Here is a 22,324-nt window from a genome sequence, read left to right on the forward strand (position 1 = left end):
GAAATAGAAAAAGAGAAAAATTAGTTAAGTTCTTTTTGTAAGATTGATACTATCGTGCAAATATTATCTACTATTTTTTTTCAATTAATAAAGATTGTTAGAATTTATTATGTCTTTTAAAAAATACACCTTTACGTATTCTTATTTGACGCCATCCTGTCAAAAATTTTCTTACTATAATTCTAGCATTTTTATATTATGGCTGAAACTCTTTTTTAAGTCTTTATTGTTTATTGCGTTCATATCGTGTCTGTGCGTGTTTTAATACATTTTTCTTAAAGAAATTTTCAGCGTCAATCCTTGAAAAACGATTATCGGCCTGTCTAGCGACAGTAGAAAACAATTCAATTGTGTTTTCAAGTTTCGAGAAACACTTTTTTTGTCCAGTTTTTGAAACACCTGACCAAGAAAATTTGGTTAGGACTTCACAAGTGAAAACCTTGTGTAATAATTTATATGCCATTTGTTTTCCATCCTTATTTCCGCTAGTACCAGTGACTTTCACCAGTTCCTTAACACATGCGTTAAAAAAAATCTTGTCGTTGAGATTTTTTTCTAAATCATCTACCTCTTCTGTTGTATGTAGTGGGCGTTCGAAAACACCAGGCGTACATGGATCCTCGCTGTTTTTAGTTAATTTCTCCTGAGTCTTTAATATCTTTTCAGTCATGACGTGTAAACTAGCACAATACTTAAGTATTTGCAACATCATTTCAGGCATTGACTTATTACTCCAGTCTGTAATACAGGAAAAGTTAACTTAGTTTTTTTAATTTAAAAAAAATCCAAACTTATTAAACTTAAAGTACCTAACATTTTTTAAGAAAATTAGGCTAATACTTTTTTTTATTTTCATTAAACTTGATTAAAATTGCTCACCTATTTCATTTTCAGCTTTGCTCAAGAGTGGAGTGACACTTCGACTTGATCGCAATGACAAATTATCTTCTGGTTCTTCGTCTGTGGATTCCGCAACAGTTGTATGGTGAAAGGTTCCTTTTGTTCGGGAAGATGCATATTTCCAGGAAGGTCCTTCTCCAAAATCCAAATCTGGCGACATATCATGCTTATGATTTTTTGATATTTCACTCTCGTTATTGTCATGTGTTAATCGCATTCCATTTGGCTTTTCTTTTACGGGTTTTTCTTCGCGATTAATATTTGGGGACACCGCTGTTGATTTGGTGGTATTATTTGACTTGATCTTATAAGACTTATCTACTTTTGAGGCAGAGTAGTCCTGATTGTTTTTATTGTCAAAGGAATATTCCTCATCCTGATCTGAAGTTTGAGTAACTTCTTGATTTCCACCCTGTGATCTTTCTATACCATGTTTATGCTTTTTTAGTAAAGGACCTTCATCTACATCGTTTTCATTTCTCACGGAAAGTTCTCTCTCGAGTTCTTCGTTAGTTGACACAAACACTGGTCTTCTGTCTTGAAACTTATTTCTGCTTGACCTACATCTTTTCAGAGAAGACCTCTCTTTTCGATTATCTGAGTTTTTTCTTTCAGATATTTGAGATTGAGATTTCGGTCCAAATGAATTGCCTGTTTTATCAGCTTGATTCGCATGATTGGCGTCCATCCGATTACCAGCATTTGAGCTTATGAGATTTTTTGATTCCACCAGCATGCAACCGTTAACCATTTTATTAAAATCAGTTTTGGATCCTTTAAGTTTTCCACGAAATTTTCCTTTCTTATTAAGCTCTTTCTCTTCTGTTGTATCAGTGTTTGCAAGTTTTTTTTCAATAGCATAAGCGTCTTCAAATGATTCCAAATGAATACTCTTCACTTCACACTCATAAACATCCCAATCGCAATCTATAAAATTTATAGAAAATGCAAGTTTTTTTTTAATTCATTTTTTTTGTTATATGAGTATTTTGCTTTACACTTAGTTACTTTGAAAATATCAAATATATAAATTATAATTTAATGTAGAAATTAAAGATTTACAGATGGGGGAAATTAATAAAATACAAACTTTCATACATAAGAAGGAAAATAGAATTGCTATTACCTGGAACAGAGTTAGGGTTCCTTCTGTACTTCTCTTCTTGTTTATTAGAAGGCCAAAACAGTTTTCCATCTTTTATCCATTTTATTGGCACTGCTGTGATTGTCGGTCCTTCAGGTTCATGTGTTTTTACCACTACAAACATTCTGATACACTGTAATTCTGATTATCAGTTTAATAATTTTTAGCACTTGCACTTTACACTTTAGTATTTTTTTATTTTTGCACTTGAGGAAAGCTTTTACGTTCCGTGCTACTCTTTTGATGCTGAAAACACTTCTGAACTGAATCTGAGCAGCTCCAATATTCAAGTGCTTTAGTTTCTGTAAAAAATGGGTCTTTATACCCAATTCCTAATGACAGAGTAGAAAGGATGTATGGGATTATCCAATTCATAAATATATTTTATGGTGTGTCTGTAAAAATGTTTGGTGCTTTAAGCAATTTTTGAATATTATATAAATGTAAATAAGTGAAGAACATTAAGCAAGAGACGTAGCCCTCCTAGAAAAGGATTAGAAGATGTGGCTGAAGGACAAAATTCAGGTATATATTACTAACAAGCACTTCGGAAAATTGCTCTAAGGCTAATGGTGGGTTTTACCCAGTTTTGTTGCAAGTGTGCAACAGAATATTCGTTTGGTGCGTTTGTGGGTTTTTCCTAGCATTTTTGGACAGACACAAATTCAAAAAATTACTTAGAAAAATATTTATCTCTGGTTGAAAATTGTATTGCACTTTTCTTAAATCTGGTGCACCAATTTATACCACCTCATCGTAAATCTTTTGACGCGTCTACATTTTTACAAATGATTTTTTTGTTTACTGTGGATTTCACTTAAAAGATGTTTCTCTCGACTCAAATTCTTTATTTTTATTCACATAATCTTCGCATAAGAATATTTCATATAATATATTGAATACTAAAATTTTTTGCCCATTTTTATCTCAATAAATCAAAGTATTTTTTTAAACAAACAATATTTTTGTACATATCAATTTTTTTATTAATTGAAAATGGATCAGTGATCGTTTAGGGGATAATGGGATTGCAAATAGATAATAATCATCAATTTTATACCGAACTTTAAATGAATATTTATATTAAAGTTTTTTCGTGTACGTACATAAAAAAAATTGTAGTATGCAATAGCTATCTATTTTACGTAAGCCTACGAGAATAATGTTTGCAATGGTTTCCTATTTAGCCCATATGAAGCACGTGGAAAAATATCATTACAAATAATCTTATTTTCTTTATAATCCTGGACATTTATTGGCATAAAACAATGTCAAGACCCTTCTAAAAGGGTTTAGTTTAGGTTTTGATCAATTTTTGGCAATTTTATTATTTTACCCCAAAAATCATCAATTTTAAATCATTTAATTAATAAAATTGCATTTAAGACCCGCATTTTGAGATTATTCATTAAATTTCAAGACGTAAAGTGGATATCGCCTTTATTTCTGAATGGTTGATATCCCGAAAATCTGATTACAAAGTTATGATAATTCTTTGACATATTATTGTATATTTCATGAGGGAATATGCCATCGCCATGCCCTCTATGTATGTTGTAGAAATATATTTTGAAAGAATATTTTTGGGATATTTTTGTGGGAAATTTTTCTGGATGCTTGCGCCGCAGCCACGAGCCATCCACAGAGGGGAGGTCACAGTGACCGGTCACGATTTATTCCCCATTTGTATGTCACCTGACCGTGTGGTGGCTGTCTGGTGGCGCCACAGGGGACACCCATGACTGCCACGGACCGCGTGGTGGCTGCTATTGGTGTGCTGGGGCATGAGACTGATAAGGAAAATCACGACAGAATAGTCCGCATTGCGGAAGTTGCTGTGTTTCCCGATCACAGTGCTTAAATTGGGCGATATATGTACATAAATACATATAGCCCACGTAGGAGAATGGGTCATGAGATGTGTTAGAGTGGGAAAAGTCACCTACATTTGTGAGATTACACGTGTAGATAAATTTTCAGCAACAATGCAACTCTTTCCCTTTAACAAATGAAGAGAAAAATTTTCAGATAGGTATACCTACCTACCGTACCTACACCCCGTATACATGTGGGAAACATTTCATGGCAAATCCATTTTAATCAGCCTTGAAACGTTATATGCTTTCCAGCCATGAGAAAAGGTACTTTAGTAGGAGATCAACACAAGTCACGGAGAATTGAATTCACGATACTCCTCTCAAAACAGTAATCGCAGATTAAGGGATTTCACCTGTAGTTTGCACACATTGATATCTGGTCTCAGTGGGGGTGTAATGGTGTGAAATTGTCTGAAGCTTTAATGCGGCATTAGGTACAATAATCTCAAGTGCAGAGCCATTTGAAAGAATCATTCGGTGTAAATCAGGGCCTCATGTGAGCGTTGGGGAGGTTTTTCCAGAAGAACACCACCGATGAATGAATAAAAGGGAACACCGTTTGTGTGCCTTTCTGCGGGGGCTTTTCACGGGGTTGGAAAAACACGTGTTTTAGAACGATTACGAAATGTTATGTCAGTGTGGTGGAATTGTGTTTGAACATGGGGCGGGAGGTGAGGAAAACAAAATGAGATATCGTACTGATGATGGGGTGGGGTGGGGAGTGTGTGGAAAAAAGAATGAAGTAAAAAGGGTGTATAAACGCCCTCCATTGAAAGAGGTGAAATGTGAAAGAAAATTGCAATTGTGGAACGATGAGTGTTTCAGCAACTGTCGGAAATTGTGGGTGGGCACCACCTAAGAAGCTTATTTAACCAAGTGACGACTACCGCACAAATTACAACACCGTACAACCCAGTTCTACCTTTGAGCACTCACAGAACCCTCGTACACCTTACCTCATGTACAGTGGGTGGGAAAGCTGCCACAGGCATGGTATATACGACGAAGACTAAAGGTCTGACTCCATTATACCCATTTTCCCACATGGCGTATACAATTGGAAAATAGTTATACCATCCACAATGGGTGTGTGTGTATGAAGCAAGTTTTAATAAGCTCCTGAATTTTAGTTCTTGATTTAACTTATACTCTCCTCAACCACCTTCTGACAACGTATTACACCCCCACATCTCCTCCCTTTATTTCAAGAAGGATCATTATAATAATTTAATACCCATGCTATAGCCTAAATAGTACTCACTATATCTTATACACCCCAAAACTGATTACGCGGCAGCTAAACTAGAGAGGGATGTATGAAATTGTAAACAAGCACGAAAAGCCACAAGTTTTTCTATGAGCCTTCTCTCACAGACTTATGGTATGTATGTTTACTCGCCTCTATATCTCCACCTTAATTATTCATAGGAGATTAATGGGTGAAAGTAGAATTAAAACCAAAATAGGGGATTACTGATAAGCAGAGAAAATATTTGCACAAATTTCCGTAGCGTGTATTCTTTTATGCTTTTTTCTGAGCAAACGAGAAAATAATTCTGATGCGGTTCAAATAAGAGAAAACAAATATCCTGAGAATGTTTACACATTTTGTATTTACAAATTTATCTTGTGCTTACCTTATTTTAAGTAGGTAATCTTAAATGAGTGGCGTAGCTATGGAGGATAGGTACTTGTGAACACCCTAAAAGTAGTTTTCTTTAGGGGTAGATTAGATAGTATTTTATTTCTATGTTAAAAATTACATTAAAAAATTTAAATAGGAATTTTTTAAAGATTAAAGAAAAAATCTGATAGGTAAGACATAAAAAAAACTAAACGTCTGAATAAACGTCGTGTGAGAATTTGTGTGAGAAAAAAGATTTTCCGAATATATCTTCATATTTTCTACGCCGGGTTATATTAATGATCGTCAGTATTCAATCGTCAGATTTGCAATAAATAATTTTCGTACCCAGAAAATTCAAATGTCCTAGTAAAACCACCCTCTCGAGTGAAATTTCTGGCTACCCCTCTGTCTTATTATTAAATTTTGAGTTGAACTTCTATGTATTTTTTTCCCTAAATTATATAGTTTTGAAAAGCTCGTATTATATAGGTACTCAATTATTTGCGACCCAAAAGCTCTTGTGCTTTGCAATTGTGTATAGTTCCTTGTAAAAATCCCGAATAATCATCACATGAAACTTCTGGGGAAATTTTATTGAAAAATCAATATCAAAAAACGTATTCCAGAAAATTCCCTGAAAAATTGCTCAATTTTATCCTCGAATAGATAATAGAAAATTACCGTAAAGGCGAGAAAATAGCTTTAGCATGAGTGTGTGAAATTAGTCTTGGTGTGATTGTGAGAAAAACTTACCACATGGGGGAGGTTGGGAAAATGTGTCCCCTATAGATTCGAGGAAGATTTAAAATTCTCAGTGTCTCTCTGGGACACCTCGCTTGAGGCAGAAGTATTTATTGACTTCTAATAGTGTTTCCCAAAGTCATTCTCTCTTATCCACATCCATTAATCGGCAATTTGGTGAAGCGTGTCCCGCACCGTACTTTTCATACACTTCCTCCGCATTTCTTTGTCACTCCAACCATTGGATTTCATTTGTCTTTGGTGAGTGGGTGGGTTAGACAAAGAAAAGTCGGGTGACGTCTCAAATTCAAGGACCACAAATCGAAAAGTTTTCTGCAAGATTCCCTTCAGCTGTGATTTCCTCACAGACCCATATTCAGCTATGCTTTGTATATTGGATGGAGGTTCGGGAGTCACGCAACAATTACTCGTTTGGGATTTAATGTCTTTGCCCTCACACCCCCACGGGAAATTTTATGGGTTAAGCGGAAAGTTCGCGCTATATGGTTGTAGTAAGAAATTTCACCGCGCAAGCAAATAAACTTTAAAGAGGGCGAAATCAGTGGATTGAGAAGAATCGATTGTTGTGTGAGAAGCGCGTGAGTATGAGGGGTGGGTATACACAGTAAAATCCAGGGCTCAAGGGATACCAAATAAGAAAGTTGGGATGAAAAAAGAGTCCCACATTGTGGGTGTTCTTTTTTTTTTTCAATAGATTTCTCAAGAATCCCCAAACCCTTGGGCGTTAGATTTTTTTTTCAAACGGCCTAAAGATTTGTCAGCACTTTTGAATATATATACAAAAACCTCCCATTGATACAACACAAAATGAATCAGCAACGACTGGGGGATACTTTCTTGAAGGGGGGGGAGGTGGAGATGAGAACAGCATCGAGAGAAAAAGAACCATCGAGAGATTTTTCTGAAGGCGCATTTCTATATCTGTATCTGATGTAACAATTGATTGTGATTTTTCCAGAAACGGATCCCTCCATGGAGCAAAATCAAGGCAGAAATTGATGTGGTTGGGAACGGATATTGGTATTCCCCTGTGAGAGTTTACCTATCACAGGCATTCTCCTATTAAAATATTATGTGGAAAATTGGATTACATACATCGATCTATATCACTAAACACTACATTAAAATCTCAATATCCTCTATATATCGCAAAATTCAATCTACGTCAACATCTAATCATTGTCATTCCCATAAAATCATTTCAAAATCTGATTTTCTCATTTATTTGAGACTTTAAACTTTAATTTCTCCTTCATTGAATGAGCTTTTTTCAAGCTTTTGAGCTTTCCTTAATTGTAGGTAGTTATAGAGAAGAAAAATTTGGTTTACTGTGAATTTAAATAGCTTCAAAATAAGCTAAAAATTGTTAAAATTCAGATTTGCAGAAAATGAAGCTTATGCAGTTGAAATTGGAATGAATGTTGAATTGAAAAGCCTATTTGTAAATTTTCACTTACAAACCCGCGACATTAATCTATTTATCTATCTTTATCTCTTAATTGTAGAAAATACAATTAAATAAAACTTAAATGAGCCGAGTAAAATGATATATAAATGTAAAAATTATATAGGAAGCTTTTATAGCTGCACGGCCATATTTATTTCCTTTGTTTTGCAGTTTTAAGATTTTCTTTTTGCCAGAACGCAATTGTTTTTGCACAGGGGTGCCGAGGCATTAAAGAAATACTATGCAAAATCTCAAGAATTCATTTGAATACTTCCTCTACTCCCGAGATTACACCCTTTATTAGCACAAGGCGGAAGAGAAAATCCTTGAGAGTGCAAAAGCAAATAAGAAGTATATGAAAATATTTCCACGGAAAACTTTTCCACCGCCGCGGTCGCATTTGAGATAATTTTATGCAAAATCTAATGAAATTTTCTTGTGAGAAGGTTGAAAAGTGTTGTTACAAAATGTCGTACTAATTTTCCAAAATATTATGAAAAACTCAACTATTTTCCACAAAATTTTCGCCTAAATTTTCATCAAAATTGCTTTAGTATTTTCTCATAGTTAAGTCAATTAGCGCGTCTATCCTTGAGATGTGTTCGTTTAAGTATTTTCGCATTTTCTTTGTATCAACATAAACCACATCAAAAATTTGTAGATTTATAAAAGGAAATTCAGTTAGAGAAAATTCCAACGCAACCTTTGAAGGTATCAGATTATGGTGATTTGAGCTTTATTCTATACACAGATATATTCTTATTTGTGGGCCAAAAGACAAAAGGATATTTTGTTCTACATAATACTTTGTATATAATTTAATCCTTCAATATTTAATATCTCCAAAATTAACTGAAATTTTAATTAATTCATCTTCCACCAAAAAATATTAAAATTCAAGTTACTTATTTAAAAATATTCAAATCCAAAATACTTCCGAGTCCTCCTGTGCAGTTTCAGGGTTGGCAGAGGCGGAAAACTCAAAAGAAAAGTATGTCTCTAAGTAGACAATCCATGAATATGGAGTTTTGGTAAATTTAGTTAAAATATTTTCTCTTCTCGTGAACTTTTTAATCGAATATTCCTTTGGCGCGAATTCCAACCCACACCACAAGCTTGAGCTCTTTCCTTGAGCGGGTAGCAAAGAATTTTCCATGAAAAGCACTCGAGGAATTTTCCTCATCTGGTTATCACTCTGGTTTATATATGCGCCGCCTTTCTAAACCTCCCACTAACCCCCGTGGCCTCACTCCATCACGTTCCACATCTTTAAATGAAAGTGTGTTCGAACAAGTGCGCAGAAAAGATGCGAAAGAAGAAGTTTTGCAATCAAATCACGTGCAAAATATGAAAATAATCGCAATAGAACGTTATAATAATAATAGGAAGAATAGAGCGGAAATGTTTTATATCAGATGGAGAGGATATTGCAAAGTTAAATTGCACGAAAGCAGCAGCGGTGTTTTTAAACGAGGAATAGAATTTATTGCATTGCAAGTTGATATGAAGCGCCTTGTGTATTAAATGAAAAGGCACAAGCTATGTTATTTCCCCATAAAGGAGTTATATACCCTGAAAGTTCAATTTTTAGTTTATTTGCCAAATTTTCCTCAAAATTTTCCTTAAGGTTATGGGTCGAACAAATTCTAGGTTTTTACGAGTTAAATCTTCAAAAAAAAATTTATATGTAGAATTAAATTCACAAAATTTCCTTAAAAATATTTTTGCAATTTTCAGGATAATATTTTCTAGTTTTATTGCAGAATATCCTTGTAAATTGTTCCAACAACGAGTGAATTTCACTATTTTTATGCTCAAGTAAAGGTATGGAAGCTCCTAAAGCTTATTGTTAAGTGACGCTACAACCGTAGCTGTGAGTGCTGTACCCCATGTACAAATGAGAATTCCAAAGATTTTCCTCTTGATTTGCGACATGGAAAATTGTTCGCGCTTTCTCATTAAACTCCAACGTATGTGTTTGCTCCGTCAGCCCCAACTTTAGCCCGCCCCTCATACCATTCATGAACAAACTTCTTGGACCGTTTTGTATCCAAAGTGAAAATGCCTTTCGCACTAAACGCGAATGAGAATGAGATTCAATTATTCACAATTGTGTTATAATAACGAAGCGAGAATCATCCGCTCTTTCCCAGAAAATTGCTCCCAAATTCACATCAAACTGCCACAACATTATCACGGGTGGTTTATGTTAATCCTAATGTTTCTCACGGGACTCGAGCTTTTGCTTACAAAACTCCCTTAAGGGAATTGTCATAATTATTTGATAAAGTCACTCATTATGACTTTTGCACTCTCTCTCCATTCATGTTCGTCTGATAAATTGATCAGGTGGGATGTTGAATGAGGGTGTCTGAAGCAGCAGCTTGGTTCTGTTCAGATGTTCCGTTTATCACAGCTAGAGTTGAAGCTTAATTCAAGATTAAATTTATTCAAAAGTTTCTTTTTCTTTAACAAACTTTAAAAGCTCTATGTTTTTATGTTCCATTCTTCTTCCTTTGTGAAATGTGCTTTTTGAGCTTTTTTGTTATATATTATTTTTACAATACTTAATAAGTTTGTAGCGCTAAAATATCATTTCGGTTTTAAGCCCAATTTAATTAGTATTTTGAATAATTTTAATTCATTTCAAGATTAAATTTTATGCAAAAAATCGTTGTTTGAAAAAACTCCAATAACCTTAAGTTTAAAGATTCTAAAGATAGTCCTTTTGTTTACTAAAACGCTTTTTAAAAAAAATATTTTTGTTTGCTTCAAAAAAGGTTTTTTTTTTTATTTTTAAACTCAACACTGAAGACACCCAAACTGAGTCAATCTGTAAATCCGATAAAGCCTCTTCGGGGCTTTTCACACATGAATAAACATTCATAGTGATGTGCGAAAGTTTTTCATTAGTCTACGAACGAACGATTAGAGTACCCTGATGAATTTAATTAGTGTGGCAAAAATGTGATTAATTCACTTCAATATGCTTCAATATACACGAAGAGTTTTCCGGTAATGTGCTTCAATATTTCATCAGTCTCTCAGGAGTTTAATAAAAGTCATTAAAACTTGTAATTTTTTGTCTGTGACCTTCCACTAAACAGGAGGTGAGAAAGTTTCTAAGAGATTTTTCTCTTTATTTCTTCCCTTCGGCTCTTATATAATACTCAATGTACTTGAATACTGTGCGTCAACACATCTATGTTGCTAACCAAGTATTCCATCGTCTAACAGGATATTATGTCGGAGAAGACCTTTATATTCTTTTGATTTCTTTTATGAATTTTTATTTCATTTTCATGAATTTTAGTATCTTGTACCAATTTAGGATTCTTTCTCTTCAACAACGAACCTACCTAAGGGCTGGGGGAATTTGATGTTTCAAAGCGCTGAGATACGGCTTTCAAAACTTTTCACACACAAGAAAAATCTCAGCCTTCTCAGAGAGAAGAAAAATCAAAGTTCTTTGCAATTATTTTTTAAGAATTCTTTGATAAGACTTAAAAATTGACAGAAAAAGATCAAAATTTTAAATTTAGAAAAGAAATTTTCTATTTGTTAACACTTTAAAGCCCCATAGCAACACTACCTACACACACATACATACTTTTCAATCGCTCATAAAATATATTAAATCTGGTATTACGTAATTGTGGGTCACCACATGATTATTCACTATAGCAATCGTAAATTCAAATGTTTGAAGCACATCCATTAGTTGCCCACAAATTAGCATAAATTGCGCAAGGGGTGTGTCACGGCAATTAGTGGAATTAATATTTAAGCGTAGTAAAAATTTTATTACAAAATTTATAATCCTTTTTCCAATTGAGGGGTGTGAGAGCTAAATAGGAAATTGTTCTACTTTTCCTTTTTAAATATTTAATTTCTTTGCAAGTTCTGCTCGTAACTTTTCTCTTTTCAATGTGTTTGAATCAGGTTCGATTCATCTGAAGTATTTCATCGATTTCATCCCCTAGTTTTGTGAAGAATATTTAGAGCTTAATTAACAGAATATTTTAATATTTAATTTAATTAAACTTTTAGTGACAAATAAGCAGTTTATTCGGAAAGCATACGATTCTCTTTAAAAAAAATTCTCATTCTTGCCTTGTTAATAGTTTAAACTACCATGTGCGAGGAGCAAAAGATGCCATGGGGAAATGAAATTAATTTTTAAGGGTAATCTCCTCTGTACCAGGAGGAAAGGCACACTAATCGTACAATCCCAAGTGTATTTCCGGGTGAGAAGGCTTATTATTTTGGCTCAGTTTGAGGTGTCACGGTGTCATCTTCATGGGTATGACAGAATGTGTGAAAGTCTTGTGGAAGTGAAACCCATCCTGCTTCACACTACTACGTTCTCTGAAGCGGAAGCGACACCATCATAACAAATGAGTGAGAGAATTTCTGTATGGGGGCGATGATAGTTATCACAAGTTAAAAGCTGTCGGAATTGTTGTGTGACTGTGACACTTGTGCTTGAAATGTATTCTTAGAGTTTAGGAGGGTTCTGCCTGCATATACCCCCGCGCGCGTGTCTTTGTTGCACATAGCATAGCACATACAAATATGTAAAGCGGATGACTTCTAAACAGTGCAATGGTTTATCATCACGCAACCATTTAAAGGAGATTTGTCGACAAGTGTTTCATTTCCTGCATTTTCTGCATTTTTTTTTTCTTGAATACTTCACTTATCAACCCATCCTTTCCACCCCCAAACCCCACCGCACCACATATACCCTTCTTTCATGTACAAAGTGCTGAAAATGCGGATGGGTGAAATTCTGCCATACTCCCACGATAAATCTCTTTGCAGGATAATGCAGGGAAAAGCAATGGGTATAAATTGAGTGCAATAAAATGAAATTAATTGGGAGGAATTTGCGGTCGGAAGTGACTCCCGTATACGAAAGTATCTCACAGATATGGAAAAGATTGCAAGCAAGCGCGCTTTTCCATTTGGATACCTTTCTAATTGAATTTCCTGGGTGAGGTTTATCGTTAGTGTGGGAATCATTTCTATTCCGAAATGCACTACAGTACCCCATATAGCGTTATAGTAAACTTTTGGATTTGCTTAGTTTGCACTGTGGAAATGGGTAATTTATGCAATTCACCTACATTCACTTGTATCAGACTCCTCCATTATACACCCCCTTCCTCCCCCACAAGTACGGTATTTGTTCACAATCCTTTTACGAATTTTAATGCTTTCTTTTCCTTTTTTAGCAATTCATTCAATTACCATGTTCAATAAGTAGAATTACTTAGTAGTTTGTATACCAAATGAACAGAAAACTATATTGATCCTGGATGAAAATTCTTTTCCTTAAATTCTCTTTTAAGGATTTTTGAAATTCTTTAAATTCTTGGAAGTATCTTGGATTTGCTTGGGATATTTCTTACATTCTCAATAATAAGAAGGTCGTGTTTACACAAGAAAACATTTTTGTACGTCCCTGGCATCCCTTGTAAATACAGCAAAAGATGGCTTATTTTGTATTTATATAAAATAGAGTTTGAAGTGATTTGAAAATGCAAAATATCGTTACAAAATGCCAAATCATTCCTTGAAATAAAATATCTCCAAAATTAACTGATTAAAATTTTGAAAAAGCTTTTTTACATAACTTTACCAAAATGGCTACTAAAAAATAAAGGCTTTACCAATTTTCAAATCTTTACCAGTTTTGTAAAGGTGAGATATTTACCTTTCCAAAACCAGTAAAGTTTTGAAAATCGACTGACTATAGCCGAAGATATAGCCACTTGAAATTTGTCTTGAAAATACATAATGTGTGCTCACTCGAAAGTCTTTCGCGGGAAATGTGTTATATAACATAAATTCATATGAATTTAATACATAATTTTTAAAGCAACATAATCCAGCAATATAAAACAAAATTCTCCGTTCCCCCCATATTCAAAAGACCTAAATAACTTTTCAGCCCCTATGGTAATAAAAGCAGTGGAAGGGGTTGAAATTTTGCTCATATCGGTCATGTGGTTGCTGCATGTGATGCAGTATAGAAATTGAGGTATACGAGCACCCAGGGAGCAAGTCAGAGTTGATATTCATTCTATGCTGAAACAACAACAGAAACACCAAATCAACCGTTTTACAGTTCATACTGCCATACATGCGGTTTCATGCAATACCCCTGAGATGTTGTGGGTGACTTTCCAATGACTTTCTCAGGAAGCCTCGGGGTACATTGTGTGCATTTCCTCACTGACGCTGAGAATCACTCAATCTATATATACTGCAGCCCGCCTTTCCACCAACCCTTATGCTCGTTGTACCAAATTTTCCCATACAGTCAACACAACTCAACCGGAGAAGCACTTAGTGGTCCCCACAAAAGTTGCCTGTATGATCTAATTGTTGAGACGTTGGCGATTTTCCGACAATTGTCTGTGGAATTCATAAATTTCCCACAAAACCCCCGCCCGACATCGTCAGCCCCAGAGGCTTTTTGGTTTTGGCGAATTTTCCTCGAGATTCTCTTCCCGTGCAGTGAGTGTGTAAACATCAAAAGTCCATTAGAATTGAGAATAAATCAAATGCTTGGAGATTTCCAACTCAGTGAACATCATACACAAAAGTTGGATTGCTACCAGCCCATGAAAGCTCCTTCGGAGGAGCTTTTCCCATTCTCCCACCCTCGCGCTGTATTCGCACACAATTCGCTTACCGTTCAAATTCGGGGTGCTTTTTCCGGTGAAAACGAAGAGATTTGCCGTACAAAAGGTATGAGATGAAGATTTTTGATGTGTGCTACATCTACCTCTAACCGAGACAACTTTTTGATAATTTTGCGCATAGCGAGAAAATGCTCCTTTTGTTGGAAAATGCAACTGACGGTAATAAAAATAAAATCTCTCAGCGATGTGGTTATTATGCAATTTCGTGGGTTTGTCGATAAAATGAATCGTTTATGTTGTATGTGGGCAGTATAAGTACCATGTCAGCATTGCGGATAAGTACGAGAGTGGAACATCTTCAATTAACAGCATAAGACATCATTTTACTTAAAGCTCCCTCTCGTGTGCTTGAAGATTTTGTATTTGTCTCAATTAAGCTGGGTATACGCGCCCCGTCTTGAAGTTCTTCTCTTGCGAATTTAATGGCACAACCCTCATGGAAGATTCGTGAAATGAAGTGATGTTTATGTGGCAATAACGACGTGTAAAAAGTGCGTTTTCAGCCTCACCCTGAAGCACCATGAAGAGGGTTGCGTCTCCCTGATAAGCGGATAGAGATGTTCTCGGTAAAGTACTTTCTCGTCTGCAAGTGAACGTGTTGGAATTAATCTCGCCTGATGTGCGCTAAATTTATCCCAAACTCCAAAGGCTTCTTCCTCACACTTCCAAATGCAAGAACAGAGCTTTTTTTTCATATTGCGTGAGGGGGGAAAATAAGCTCTGTGAAAGTTTGGGTAGAAAATCAGGCTCTGAGAGATAATTACTTATCAATATTTGCTTTATATATGTATACTGTGGCAATGAACAAACCCCAGGGACTCCGTTTGACACATGAGTTTTTGGTGGTAAAAAGGGTAAAGTCCCACATGGGAGAAAGTGAAATTTATTTCCTTCCACCACCTCTCATCTACACCCTTTTTTTGTACAATATTTATGCCGTTAAAGGGGCAGTTAAGGAATAAATTCAGCAACTTATTCGCAATCACCTACATTTCTACATACGAAGTCTCAATGTTTATGAAAATTGGAAATTTTATTTAATAAATTTTATAAATAACTTTTTCTAATCAATTATTATTAAGGTCCTTAAAAATTAAGACTTTTTGAATTGTTTTGATTGACCTCTAGAATTCCTTAAAAATATTATATGTAGCGAAGAAAATCTGCAAGAGAATTTTCCTTTCAGAGGATATTCTATGAGGGCAAGTATACGTAAATTTTGAAAAAGACTCTCCTTTGGCACAAAAAGCGATTTAAGTTTTTCAATTCTTGTGGTAGGAAAAGGGATTTGTTTTGTGGTAAATTTTCTCAGTTTTAGAAATTCCCATTAATGTGTGCTTTAAATTGTCGATGGCTCTTCGAGCACTTTGAAAATCACGTCTAACCCACTTTTCGGAGGGAAAACTTTCCTCTTGTAATTGTTATAAATTACACACGAGGCTGAATTTGCTCCACAATCTTTGGTGAATAGATTATGGGAAAACCAATAATATTTTATCCTTCCGAAATCTCTTTTCTCCATCCACATTTTCACTCTTGCGCTTTTACCCCTTGAGTTAGTGGGTGGATCAGAAGGTTTTCACATGGGGTGAAGCAATGTGAAATATTCAATGAATTGTGTGCACTCTTTAGAGCAAAACCGACAAACTTTAATCATATAACTTTCCCATATACGGAGAGATGTGTGTTCTCACTAACTCCCACCCCCACACACCCTAACCATATAACATCAACATCCCAAACTTGAATGATTTTGGTTTTATGAGAAATCCGCGAATTACATTCCACACAGTTTGAATTTGACGTGATAAAATAGCTCAATTCCGTGTATGCTTCCAAGTAGATTGGAAAATATTTGCACAAAATTGGACTAAAAACATTTCACAAGACAAAAACCACCAAACAAACCAAGGTCGATAAGCCATAAATTTATTCAACGTTTATTTGAAAATCTTTGTCTTCATGGCACCCGCATAGTTATGTATGAAGCCCCAATCCAATCGAAAGTTGTTCATAAAGTTGGGTGAGAAAAAGTAGGTACTCCGAATGAATAAATTGCAGATGGAGAAGTCGATTATTGCATTTCTGTTTATTCAGCACAAACGTTCAATTTTCTTGTTGACAATCACATTGGAAATTGAACCTCGTCGTCATATTTTCCCAACTCATTCGCCCATTTATCAGAGAATACTCCACTCACAAATGCCATTCAGAGAGTTTTCTCATTGACTTTTCCGCAATCACAAGCGGAAATGTTTGGTTAATAAAAAAACGGATTATTTTCATGCATGACTTGAGAAGAAGATTCAATTTGTCTCCTAAAATTGAGCATCTTCTGCCAATTTTTTTTTTCAACTTATCCTTCAAAGTTCTTTGAGAATTTATATCTTTGTTGGGAAGACAAAACATTAATATCGTTAAAATAAAATAATTAAATAGACAAAGTGCTGTATTATTTTCTAAACTTTTAACACAAATTAATTAATTTTCATTATATTAAAGAAAATCCCTTTGATGTGAGTTTTCAGTGTTTAATCAATCGATTGGTATTGCAATCACTGGAAATAAATTATTCATGAATGTAAATTTCCACTCCGACAAAGTATATAGCATGTCCTACGTTTCTCATTTAAGGGAAATGATAAAATAGAAGATTGAACTAATGTTTAAATGGTCAACAGAGAGACGAAGTTACCTTAAGTGGTGGGAAAGTGGGAGTTGAATTAAAAAAAATAAACAAACTACACGTTCATGAAAGTTCTTGGACTTTTGATTAAATTTTACCTTTTTAATGTGCATGAGATGGTTTTCCTAGTTTTATTTAACTTATTTACCTTTAACGTTTACAATTAAAATGGAAATTTTCACTGGAAGTAAATTAATTCCTTTAGCGGTTTTAAATATTAAACGTGAAGTATTTTCTTTAAAAGTTCTTATAGAAAAAAAAGTTATGAAAAAAACTGGTAAACCCACAAATAATTCCTTTGAGTTGTTTTCTTTGACTAAGGATATCTCAAGAATTCTTCTCTCAAGTCTCTCAAGTGGATATTCAGAAAATCTTCAGATTCTTAAAGGAAAAGTAGTAGGAAAGGATTGAAATATTGAATACAGAGACTTTTTTAATGAGAAATAAAAAAGAATTTATCTTTTCTCGATCCAATTTAAATTGATTTAAATGGAATTTCCGTGTACTTACGAGGTAAGTATTATATATATACATTTTTTGAGTATCTTTTCATGTGTTTTCTTTGTGTGTGTTTCATCTTTGAAGTTAAAGTACCTCTACGTATTTTTAGAAACTGAGATAAAAGTGACCCAATCAACATTCAATTTATCTTTCTACCCCCACTACCAATACCTCAGGGGTCGCAATCTTAATCTCTTCTTCCTCCTTCTTTTTTTTTGTTTTCAATTTAACATACCATACATTTACGTCTTATGCTGGATCTGAAGGCAACTCAAACGAGAAAAGAACAATTCCAAAGAATTTTCATTAAAGAAAATATTTTTATTGAATTATTTTCCATTTATTGCTTATTTTTATCTTTTTTTAGCGACTAAAAATTGTGCTATTATCTGTATAATTAATATTTACTGGTGAATTTCAAACACATTTTTTTCAAGCCTTTTTTATCGATTTTAATTCATAATGAAAAATTGCAAGTTTGGTATGATTAACTGGCAGCAGTTATGTATTTTTTCATATGTCCATTATGTGGCATTATACATAAAAATCTTCCATTTATCTGGATAATCAATATTGAGTGGAATTAAATAAAATATTAATAAGAGTTTTTATTTGCTTGGGAAAATAAATTTGATTTTTTTCATTTATTTTCACAACGTTTACAGAAGTTCCAGATAATTCTTCCTCATTATTCATCTGTTCTTTAACTATCCTACTTCTTTATCTTTTCAATGTATTTTCAGTGAGCATTATGCTTTAATGAGCACATTATTTATTAATTCGAGAAGTTTAAGTAAATTCAGTAATTCTATGAATTTTGTATTATGTAAATTAGTACCTACCTACATCTCAAATTTCTTAACCGATAAATCAGAGTTAATTCCGCTATGATTGAGAAATTATCATCAAAGAAATATCACATCAATCAAGTTGAAAGGCGATTGTGGGGTTGATTTTATATTATGTACCTCACCCCCAATTTCACCTCCAGTCATGAAAGTGAATGAAGATTTCGTGTGAAAACAGGGGTTATAGAAAAATGAGAAAAATATCGATTCCTTAATCGACTCATGAATTTTTTATAAGAACAAATCGAAAAAAAACTAATACTCTTTGTACAATAAATTGGAGAAAATCAAAACGGAAATTTATATGACAAGCAGCAATAGCCACCTCTCGAAACACATCCAATTGGGGTCAGAAAAGCACAAATTCTTCAAGTGATTGCTCCACTGAAGTATCTCTTTGAATAAGGATTTTATTGCCAAAGGTAAAATTCTCTGCTTAACTATTTATTCTACGGGTTTTGCCAGTTTGTTCGGCGCCCCTAAGGGGGTGGTTGATAAAATATACCTCTTTGTGCAAAAGAAGATTTCAAAGTACATTTTTGACATTTCAAAGTTAATTGGTAAGACACTTCCATCATCACACCAGCACCCCTTTTGCCATCCCCATTGTCATTACCATGGAAAACAAGACCTTAATTTTCAAGCAGTGTGGGGGATGAAGGGTGATGGTGAGAATGACGGAAGAGGGATAATTAATTTGCCAAAGTGATCATTAAATATGCATCAGAACGGCATTATTTTTCATTAATTGTATGTATATCATTTGGGCTAAATAAATACGTTGTGAAAGCAACCCCATTTCCAAATTAAGTTAAAATATTTACTTAATTCACCGCCAGAAGAAATAGAACCTTCATTTTCACGGAAACAAGAATTGGCCTTTTTAAAATTATAATTTGACAATTCCACGAATTTTTTTTAAGAATATTTGAAAATTTGGAAAGCAAGAGAAGAAAATTTTGTTCCAAAATTCTTTTAGAGAATTTTCATGGAAATATTTTTCAAAAACCTCGTGAATATTAAGCACAGATTTAGCGAAGCCTTCAAAAAAAAGCTCTTTAGTTCTTCTAAAACGTAGAACTTACAAAGAGGAAATTGAGAAATGAATATATTTTAACCCCTGGAATTGATGCGGAGAGTATGTAGAATGCACATGCAGAATTTTTATATGTAACATCATTCACGCAAACTTGTGATCTAGAGCATACATTGCATATTTAATATTAAATCAAATAGAGTGTTATCCATTCGAAATATCGTGTCGATTCCTCCCTCCGATATCACGGAAATTGAAAAATGTTCATTGAAAAGATTGAAAAGATGAATTTCCTCTTCTTCCTCATCTATTCTACAAAATACTATGTATTTTCTGCTATCCAATAGACCCGAGACTCTTTTCAAATTCCATTCAGGGTTTTTTTCAAAAAGTTTAAAAAAAAATATAAATACAAATATGATGTATGTTTTTTTTTCTCACGTCTATATCATTCATTGAATTTGGGGGTGGTTGAATGACGATGCCCCTGTCAGTGCTTTGGTGGATGATGAGTGGATGCGGAAACTGTTGTCATTCTGATCTGTTTGAATAAATAAAATAAATAACGAAAAAAACAACGTTCACCCAGAAAGTTTTTCCTTTGTATGCAAACACACCATAATGTTGGTGTGTTGAATCGTGGTGTATGGCGAACAAAAATGGAATAAAGTATTTTATGTCAACCAACAAAATAGGAAAAGCTGCATTTACGCGATTCACGAGCAATTTACCGCGAAAATAAATGTTGGCTAGTTGTAACATGTAGCCATACACCATGGCTAAGTACAAAAATGTAATTCTCTTAGCTTAGTATTGTACAAGATATGTTTATTATGTTGCCTTAAATACTATGAAATAACCGAATAATCCGAATTATATAAATTATTTCTGAAAAAAATACATATTTACGTTTTTTTTTCTCAATGCATTCCGTGTTAACCCTGCTATGGTCAGTATATGACTACTAAATGGCCTGAAATTGCAATTTTGATATTAATTTTATTGATTTGATTTCCCGACGCTTTTCTTTAGTCTAATAACATTCTGGATTTTTCGCTGATTACGGAAAATTCTCACCAAGGCAAACTCGCATCTTCCCAGAGCTTTTCACCTTTCACCCTTCATTGAAAGTTCGTCAGAGTGTCGCTACAGAGAGAGAGAGATAGAAGCTTTTTTTTTTATTAAAAGACAATTTTTAAAGAAATATTCAGAGATTGGGGAATAATTTCCCACAATCGAGTTCAAGGAAAGTTTATCTTTCTTTTTGTAAAAATTGTCTTTTTCCGGGGTAAAATTTTCTACCGTCCATCGATAAAAAATTCGGATTTTGTTTGCTTGAATTTTATTGATTTTATGTATTTTTTATGCTCTTGCTGCAGTATACACTGCAAAATTTTCAATAATAGAAAACCTTGTACCCATTATTGGCAAATCAGGGTTAAAAAGCTCGTGGAATTTTTATTCCAAAATATGCACGTGATTTTATTTTAATTTAAAATTGATATTTTAATTCAATACATATCATTCATTCTCTCTGTTGTACAAAAAATTAAACAAAAAAATAAGGGGGTGGTTAATGGAAATTAAAAATGATTCCAGATTGATATACATTGTTAAAAAAAAACTCTTCTTCTTCCTGATATTTTTGTTAATGAATTATGTCTCTTTGCTCTTAATTAAAACCTTTTTAATTTTCCTCGAACCCTTCTACACGTGAATTAATTCACGGCTATACCGTCATGACTTGCAAATTTCAATTCATTTCATTTGTTGGTGTTACTTTCGTGTTATTTACACCATCCGACAATTTCATTGGGAGTGTTTCAATATGTTAAAACATTTTTTTGACCTTTTAGCATTATGAGAAGCATCTCATTTATCCTTTTCGGTATACCTTGGGGACTGTGTACAGTGTACGCTTGGTATGCGATCCCAGAGGATTTTCCATGGATTTCACTTAACACCCACATGTGAATATTTTCTGATACTTTGGGGTTCCAGCATCATGCTTGCAAACTAGGTAGGTGAGATGAATTAATGATCTCTAAATATATAGGATGATGATGTGGTGACCCAGAAAGACACAATATATAGTGTCCTGGTCTTGAATGGAAGAGCAAAATCTCCCGAAAAATGTTTCCTTGGGGACTCGAATGTCTCCAACGTACTAAACTGTTAATTTGTGGTTTACCTACAATGTATGTTCTATACATAAATACAACTCTTGTTCCAAAATTCAAACCAAGAGCATCTTCAGGGTTTTCATCAGCAGGTGAGAAGGAAAATTTGCACCTTCTTCATCTTAATTTATACTTTAAAGTAAAATTCGAAATAAATTTTAAATTCATCCTACTTTACAATTTTCATTAAAACCTCTACGTGACTCACTAACCCCCAGTCTTCGCCAAATAGCATTAATTTCCATTTTGTTCAAACAAACCATTTCAATGATAAAAATGCAATCAAACACATCAAAGTCCGCATATGCTGCATGTTGATTTAAATTTTTCAGATTAAACATATGGTTGGGAGGAAAAAACATGGAATCACATGGAAATATATTACATAAAAATAAGCAATTAACATGAAATAGATGAATGAAAAAAAAATGCAATGAATAATTGGATACCGTGGAAGTGAATTTTCCTCACTCAACCCCACTATGGGGTGTAAATTGTAAATGTACAAAATGTGTATAAAGGATGAAGAGAGAGACTAAAAAGCATCCAATTTATTCAGAAATGGAAGCACATGTAAAAAAAAAAGTAGGAGAAATTGATAAA

The 22,324-nt window shown here is 34.0% G+C and overlaps 2 protein-coding genes across 4 annotated transcripts in view; both read right to left on the reverse strand.

The window, feature by feature from the left end:
- Window positions 1–22,324, reverse strand: part of LOC129792487 (STAM-binding protein-like A) — a 781,560-nt gene that overhangs the window by 338,038 nt on the left and 421,198 nt on the right. The window lies entirely within an intron of this gene.
- On the reverse strand, window positions 5–2,702 carry LOC129792174 (uncharacterized). Of its 3 annotated transcripts, XM_055830987.1 has the most exons (3): window positions 2,027–2,702; window positions 880–1,827; window positions 5–738 (listed from the first exon to the last, which is right to left on the reverse strand). In XM_055830987.1, exons 1-3 carry the CDS (start codon window positions 2,166–2,168, stop codon window positions 224–226), a joined length of 1,605 nt encoding a protein of 534 aa, XP_055686962.1. In that variant the 5' UTR covers window positions 2,169–2,702; the 3' UTR covers window positions 5–223. The 3 variants fall into 3 exon arrangements, with proteins under 3 accessions (XP_055686962.1, XP_055686970.1, XP_055686979.1); XM_055830995.1 differs by lacking the exon at window positions 2,027–2,702 and having other exon boundaries at window positions 880–1,896; XM_055831004.1 differs by lacking the exon at window positions 5–738 and having other exon boundaries at window positions 847–1,827.

The sequence above is a fragment of the Lutzomyia longipalpis genome, chromosome 1 (assembly GCF_024334085.1).
Source record: "Lutzomyia longipalpis isolate SR_M1_2022 chromosome 1, ASM2433408v1".
Lineage (NCBI taxonomy): Eukaryota > Metazoa > Arthropoda > Insecta > Diptera > Psychodidae > Lutzomyia > Lutzomyia longipalpis.

What these genes read in the sequence shown, in the direction of transcription:
- LOC129792174 (XM_055830987.1), bottom strand. Translation starts at nt 2,168, where the DNA reads ATGTTTGTAGTGGTAAAAACACATGAACCTGAAGGACCGACAATCACA. An exon ending in GAACCCTAACTCTGTTCCAG is followed by an intron (nt 1,828 to 2,026) that starts GTAATAGCAATT and finishes TAAATTTTATAG; the next exon opens with ATTGCGATTGGGATGTTTAT. An exon ending in CAAAGCTGAAAATGAAATAG is followed by an intron (nt 739 to 879) that starts GTGAGCAATTTT and finishes CCTGTATTACAG; the next exon opens with ACTGGAGTAATAAGTCAATG.